Source organism: Castanea sativa, chromosome 11 (assembly GCF_040712315.1).
Source record: "Castanea sativa cultivar Marrone di Chiusa Pesio chromosome 11, ASM4071231v1".
Taxonomy (NCBI): Eukaryota; Viridiplantae; Streptophyta; class Magnoliopsida; order Fagales; family Fagaceae; genus Castanea; species Castanea sativa.
In genome coordinates this window covers 61,684,918-61,692,643 of record NC_134023.1, presented here as the reverse complement: position 1 = coordinate 61,692,643, position 7,726 = coordinate 61,684,918, and the positions used below count along the sequence as shown (strand labels likewise).

Below are 7,726 nucleotides of genomic sequence, written 5' to 3'. Positions count from 1 at the left end.
TCTTTACAAAACCTCCCAATAAGTATAGTGTGTGACAACAACATTAGGCTCCAATCCACAAGATTGCATCTCTCTGAAAGTTTTTTTTAGCTCTATTAGTATCTAAACCCATTTATGAGGGCATTGTAGGTGACCACATTCGGATTGCATCTCTGTTTCATCATTAGCCCAAACATCTTTAGTGCACTATCCAAGTCATGCTGCTTTTACCTTTAATCAAGGCATTATACCCCACAACACCAGGGTCTATACCTTTTTCAATGATGAGTTCAGAGAGTTTTTTGGCCTCCTAAATGTCACCATTTATGATGCACCCATCCACCAAAGTGGCATAAACAAAAGCATCAAGTTGTACATTTTGGTCAAGTATATCAGCAAAGAGCCACTTGGCAGTAGGAAGCCTCCCTTTCTTGTAAAGCCCACTTATTAAAACATTATAAATACCATCATTAGGAAATACTCCCTTTTGCAACATTTTTTCTCGCATTGCCAATACAACATCAACTTCTCCTGCGACAATAAGTCCATGGATGAGAGTGTCATACAAAACCAAATCAAGCATATGTATTCCTTCTGTCATCTTAATAAGCAAATCTAAGGCCCTGGAGTATTCCCCTTGTCTACAATAAACATGTATAGGAGGAGTACAACAAAACTTGTTCAGCATTAAACCCCTTTTCATTGCCTGCTCTAGAAATTGATAAGCTTCTTCAACCTTCCCCTTTTTATACAACCATTAATAAGAGTATTATAAGCTATAAGTTACAATTTTGTATATTCAACGTGCACAATTTTTCAATGAAACTATTGAATGTACACAATTTATTGAAGAATAAACAATTTTGTAAATTCAATTCACACATTTTTACATTCTTTGAAAAAATGTGCATGTTGAATGTACAAAATAGAGATTTAGAGAGCTTGTATTGTGAGTACAAAAGAGAAATTCTTAAACCTAGTTTCGCTAATCCGTCAATTCAAATTTAAAATCTCAAGATGAATTTTTTGTTTGGTGATTTAAGCTAAAGTCATTGTACCTTATCAGTTCTAGAGCGGATAAGAATCTTTAAAGCAGTTCTTGAACTCAAATGCGATTCACGTGGAGTATTTCAAATAAGAAGAGTCCAAGCTATTTGGAACAAATTATGCGGTGTTATTGAAAGTATCTTCAAGGTAGAGACTAGGATCATGTGTCTGATTTGGTTGCAAACTTCAATTTTAATAGTGAAATTCCTTCTTATCTTGGAGTTAACTCTTATATGGTGGTTTTTTTTTTGTGTGGATGTTATCTGTTAGTTGTCTATGAGTTATCAATGACTCTTTTTTAATTTTTTTCAGTTGACTTGAAATATGAGTGAAGGAAAACTAAATGGGACGACTGATTAGTGTCAAGAAAACAAGATCAAGCATGGTGTCAAGAAAAAAATTACTAATCATTTTAGTGAACACTAAACACTCTCGTTAGGGGTGGGGGGAGATCAATTAGTGTGGAGAAATGGTTGTTAATTGTATGTGAAAAATAAATTTGGAAGTATTTTCATTTTTGCTAGCACTGTTCACTTTTTGATATTTGATGGTAGCCACATAACAAGAATAACAAATTTATATAATTTATGAGCAGTGCTAGATGCACCAAAAAAATATACAGACTTTTTCACTCTCCTTATTACACGAGCCTTCACATCAACTAGATTCCACTGCACTTCAAATGTGAGAGGGAGTTCAATTTTTTGTGAACATTGTCATTGACTCTAGCATTGTTGATAACTTATATGCGTACAAAACAATCACCACCATTTCCTTTATTACAATATATATCTATAACTTTTTTTTTTTTTCTAAGGAATAGGTTTCTTCTTGACTATTGCTTTGGGAATTGGGGGAGAGGGAAGATGTGGTTTCATGAGAATTGGAATGGATGGTGGAAGTGACTTTCCAAACCCTGGAAATTGAGGCAAAGGCTTTATAAGAGGGAGTGGTTTCTTAAAAATTGGAATAGGTGGCAAAAGTGGCTCCTTGAAACCTGGAATTGGTGGTAGAAATGGTTTCTTAAAATCAGGAAGAGGTGGAAGAATTGGTTTCTTAATACCTGGAATTGGTGGTAGAAATGGTTTCCTAAAATCAGGAATAGGCGGAAGAAATGGATTCTTAAAACCTGGAAGTGGTAGAAGTGGTTTCTTAAAATCAGGAATAGGTGGGATAATTGGCTTCTTAAAACTGGGAATTGGTGGTAGATTAGGTTTCTTAAAACCTGGAATAGGTGGAAGTGGTTTCTTAAAATTAGGAAAAGGTGGAAGAATCGGCTTCTTAAAACTTGGAATTGGTGGTAGAAGTGGTTTCTTAAAATTGGGAATAGGTGGAAGAATTGGTTTCTTAAAACCTGGAATTGTTGGAAGTGGTTTCTTAAAATCAGGAATAGGTGGAAGAATCGGCTTCTTAAAACCTGGAATTGGTGGTAGAATCGGCTTCTTAAAACCTGGAATTGGTGGTAGAAGTGGTTTCTTAAAATTAGGAATAGGTGGAAGAATTGGCTTCTTAAAACCTGGATTTAGTGGTAGAAGTGGTTTCTTAAAACCTGGAATTGGTGGCAGTGGTTTCTTAAAATCAGGAATAGGTGGAAGAATTGGCTTCTTAAAACCTGGAATTGATGGAAGTGGTTTCTTAAAATCAGGAATAGGTGGAAGAATTGGCTTCTTAAAACCTGGAATTGGTGGTAGAAGTGGTTTTTTAAAACCTGGAATTTGTGGAAATGGTTTCTTAAAATTAGGAATAGGTGGAAGAATTGGTTTTTTAAAACCTGGAATTGATGGAAGTGGTTTCTTGAAATCAGGAATAGGTGGAAGAATCGGCTTATTAAATGGAAACGGTTTCTTAAACGATGGAAATGGCTTCTTAAGAACTGGAATTGGTGGTAGTATTGGTTTCTTGAAACTTGGAATAGTTGGAGGAAGTGGCTTCTTGAAAACTGGAACCGATGGTGGTAATGGCTTCTTGAAAATTGGAGTTGATGGTGGAAGCGGCTTCTTCAAAATTGGAACATGTGGTGGCTTCTTCACAACTGGACCATGTGATGGTAATGGCTTCTTGAAAATTGGAATTGGTGGAAGAAGTGGCTTCTTAAAATTTGGAATTGGTGGAAGAAATGGCTTCTTGAACGTAGGAATGGGTGGTAAAAGTGTCTTTTTAAGAATTGAAACTTTTGGTGGGTGTGGATTTGTAAGAGTGGGAATTGAAGGTTTCTTAAAGATTGGAATGTGTGGTGGAAAAGGTTTCTTGAATCTTCCTTTATCAAGATCTACAGTTGCTTTGAACCCTTCATTGTTAGACTTTCCATTGGTGGTTACACTAATCCCTGCACAAACAAATACATTAAAATGAATCATTTAGAATTATACACAAAGCCCAGCACAAACAAATACTATCACTTCTAAAAATAAAACATAAAAACAAATACTATCATGATGATCAGTCATTTAAAATTATATGATGGAACAAAAAGAATGATATTATATGCAAGGATGTCTTATTCTTTGTCCTTTGATATAGAAAATGGCTTTGGAATGAAGAAACCTTCGATGTTAAGAGCAATATCTATTGCTGGTGGTGTTAGAAATTTTTTTAAGGGGGGCGCGCGCTTAACTTTAATCTTATAATAATTTAAGGGAGGTTTATTAACACTTAAAAAAATAATAAACTGATAGTTTACAACAAGAGAGAGGAGAGTTATACTTTGGATGTTATGGACACCAAAATGTATTAATCAGTTAAGTTACAAATCTTTTAGCGAAGAAGCTTGATTAACCTTATTGTGTAGACATGTAATCTTTTATATGTGTAATCATTTTTCTTCTCATCAAATCATATGTCAAGTGCTCAATGATTCATGGGCCCACACACACACACACACACACACATATATATATAGGCAAAATTTTGAAATAAGGTTGTGACTAAATCCTTCCCATATTATAGAGAATGATTCATGGGCCCACACACACACACACATATATATATATATATATATATATATATATATATATATATATATATATATATAGGCAAAATTTTGAAATAAGGTTGTGACTAAATCCTTCCCATATTATAGAGAAGTGAATTAAACAAAAAATAAAAAATAAAATGAGGTAATAAGAAAAGAATCAAAACCGGCTGGTATTCCTCTAAAAAAAATAGAGTGGTAATATTACATTTTACAAAAACCCACTTATGATAAATTTATAACCTATTATATTTTTTATTTCTTATATATATATATATATATATATATATATATATATATATATATATATATATATATATAGTTTTAAAAAAGAGGGTCGATAGTTGATCTGTGGTGAGAAAGGGGCAAAGAAACAAAAGATACCATTCGGAGAGTTTTGTTGGTGCAGAGCTTAATTGTTATATTTCTTTTTTTTAGTATTCCACAACACGTGTTCTGCTTTTAAAAGCGGAAATTTTTTTGTGTTCTATTGAGCTTGTTTTTCATTGACTATAAAATCATTTTCATAGACTTCTACCATACTAAACACCAAAAATAAAATAAAAAAAATTTCATCAAAACAAATAGAGTAATTTCACTTTTCAGATAAGCTTTGTATGGTGATTGTTTCTTTGGTTTGTAAAATGAATGCCATAGACGATTAATTTTTCTTTTTGTTTAAATGTTTTCATGGTAAATATATAGAGTGATGGAACCACCACCAGACCAGAGGGACTTCAAAAGTTTTAAATTGTATTTTTTTAAAAATAATATTTTTAATTATTTTCAAAAAATTCATACATCGCCCCCTTCCAAAATTGAAAACCAATCCCAAAATTGAAAGTTGGCCCAAAAAGCTCAAAAATTAGAATAAGAACTTAACCTATATTTGTGATTAGTGGGCCCCTTAAAAAAAACCATTTTAACACACACACATATATATATAACTCCACTTACAAAAAAGTAATGACTTATATGCATTTCGAACGTAACATATGTTCGGTATAACACTTCTATTGTAGGAACCGAAATTAAAAGTTTAGAAATTAAGAGTTGGGTGCTGCCATGCTATCTAGCCCCACCTAAAAGATTACTAGCGTGTCTATTTTTTTTTTTTTTTTTTTTTTTTTTCCTTTTTTTTTTCTTCTCAATTAGCGAGATAACTTTACTGTTGAATGATATTGATTAACATTTTTTACATTCTCAATTGTAATAATTGAATCATCGTTTTAGTGAAACTATAATGGATCGGAGTTGCTTATTATTAGCTCAATTTTAGATTCTCAAGAGGTACATAAGTATTTTTAATTACATTTGACGATATTTGTTTGTTATCAGTGTTGTTGAGTTGTCCCACATCGGTAAGGTGTGATATGGAGAATGAATTTATCACTTGCTCCGCAACACTAACTACCGCATGCAGTTTTGGTATTGGTGTGTGAGTGTATTCCCTTATCTCATCTCTCTTCTCCTATATATATGTGTGTGTGTGTGTGTTTGTTTCTCAAAAAAAAAAAAAAAGATTTCACAAATTATGAAAAAAACTAGTTCTAAAATAGAAATTCACCATTGTAATCATAATGTAGGATATTTAGACTTCAAAAATTGTAAATTTTTTTTTGAATTGTGTTAATGATTAGTAAGGACTATAAATCAATAACATAACCATTTGTTTATAAAGTGAGCATATTGTTTATGAATATTTTATTTTTCAACAAAATGAAAGATCTAGCAAAATCTGACTTTTTATATTATTACTGATAATTTTTTGGGATTTAAAAAAAAATTGAATTCTATTTTGATAGTTAATATATGATTAAGCTGAAGTGTATTAGGGAAAAAAAATTGTATCTTTTATATTGCTAATACTATACTAGATAGATGCCAGTTTTATTTTTCATATATTCATTTATTTTTTGTTTAATTTTAGTGAAATTTTATTATTATTAGCAACTGTAACAAATTAGCAACAAGCAGTAGCTACAAGTCTACAAATCCTAATGTTTAAACAATGAAGGAAGCAGCTATGAGCTAGCCTAAAATAGCTGAGCAAAAATACCCTTATTATGTTAGAGAACAAATATACCTGAAGAGTCTTGACCAGGTTCACCATAGCAGCTCACAGCAAACGAGAAGCACACCAAGAAGCCCAGAAGAGCCCCTTGACAAAAGGATCTAGTCTTCATAGTGAACAGTGTTTAAGAGACTAGGCTTTGCACTTCTACTAGTTGTTTCAAGCTTTGAGTCACTTTGAGACTTTTGAGTCTTGTAGGTCTCATTATATATTGTGAGCTTAGTAAAGCTGTTTAATCGGTTCACCTGCGCAGCACTAACTAAGGCTTCATTGCATGAAGTCTTGGGGCCTTTCTGATTTATTTCTCTTTAAGGTAAATGACAGTTTCAGTGCTGGCTGACTTTGCTACTAAAAATGCCGAAAATGTAGTTGTACATACTGTACTTTACAGTTATTGCTTTTATGCCCTAGCTTCGAAGATGGCAAGTTGGCAAAACCCCACTAATATACATGCATCGTGTATGCCATTTCCAGGTTTGGTCTTGTCATGATATTCCTCTTATGTCATGGCTCACATGACAGGATATATGTTACAATAATAGTTGTTGGTTTTTTTGTTTTTTTTTGTTTCTTTTTTGTCAAACTTTGATTGGACTGCCTTGGATCCGGGTTCCACTTAGGAAAGTCGAGTCCGCTACTTACATCAACATAAGAGAAGAAGGCTAGTGATGCACTTCGGAATTGTGATTTAATCAGCAAACCTGCAAAAGAAATGGAAGAGACTGTTAAATATTAGCATTGATACACCATGTTGAATATGCTATTATAGATGCGGAAGTGAAAGCATAAAGTATAGAACACAATAACACAAGAAGATTATGCGGTTCAGCCTAATGGTCTACATCCACAGAAGAAACCCTAAAGGGTTACATCAATAATATATTAGAGTGTAGAACAAATCCTGTGTTACAATGAACCATAACATGTGTATATATAGTAGACTAAACTCTAAACTAATAGACTTCTAGTATAAGTAGGAAACTTGGCTTGCACACAAAGTAGAATTAGGCTTGGACTTATGCTAATGGGCTAATATATCTCTAACACCCCCTCTCAAACTCAAGATGGAAACTTGATGAAATCTTGAGATTTGATTAGGTTAAAAAAACCCCTTGAACGAAGTTTGGCTCTGTGACGGTGGCTTAAGAAAGGCAATGGTCTTGCAGTGTTGATGCGACTTCTAACGGTGACATGACTATACCGGAGAATTTTGACGGCAGCAGTGACAAACCATAGAAGATGAACACAGCGAAGAAACACCGAGGAAGACAAAGAATGCTTTTAATACACCGTAAGGATAGAAAACCATGGCCATAAGAAGGCAGCTCTGATACCATGTAAAATATTAGCATTGATACACCATGTTGAATATGCTATTATAGATGCGGAAGTGAAAGCATAAAGTATAGAACACAATAACACAAGAGGATTACGCGGTTCAGCTTAATGGCCTACATTTACAGAAGAAACCCTAAAGGGCTACATCAATAATATATTAGAGTGTAGAACAAATCCTGTGTTACAATGAACCATAACATGTGTATATATAGTAGACTAAACCCTAAACTAATAGATTTCTAGTACAAGTAGGAAACTTGGCTTGCACACAAAGTAGAATTAGGCTTTGGCTTATGCTAATGAGCTAATATATTTCT

At 33.2% G+C, this 7,726-nt stretch overlaps 1 protein-coding gene across 1 annotated transcript; it reads right to left on the bottom strand.

Annotated features, from left to right (window-relative positions):
- Positions 1 to 1,568: 1,568 nt before the first annotated feature.
- On the bottom strand, positions 1,569 to 6,219 carry LOC142615610 (uncharacterized). Its single transcript, XM_075788347.1, has 2 exons — positions 6,084 to 6,219; positions 1,569 to 3,352 (listed from the first exon to the last, which is right to left on the bottom strand). Exons 1-2 carry the CDS (start codon positions 6,181 to 6,183, stop codon positions 1,839 to 1,841), a joined length of 1,614 nt encoding a protein of 537 aa, XP_075644462.1. The 5' UTR covers positions 6,184 to 6,219; the 3' UTR covers positions 1,569 to 1,838.
- Between the last annotated feature and the right edge of the window lie 1,507 nt (positions 6,220 to 7,726).

Bases quoted from the DNA above. Each gene is read 5' to 3' on its own strand.
- LOC142615610 (XM_075788347.1), bottom strand. From the start codon at position 6,183: ATGAAGACTAGATCCTTTTGTCAAGGGGCTCTTCTGGGCTTCTTGGTG. The intron at 3,353-6,083 runs GTATATTTGTTC...TTGTTTGTGCAG, and splicing joins ACCTGGTCAAGACTCTTCAG to GGATTAGTGTAACCACCAAT.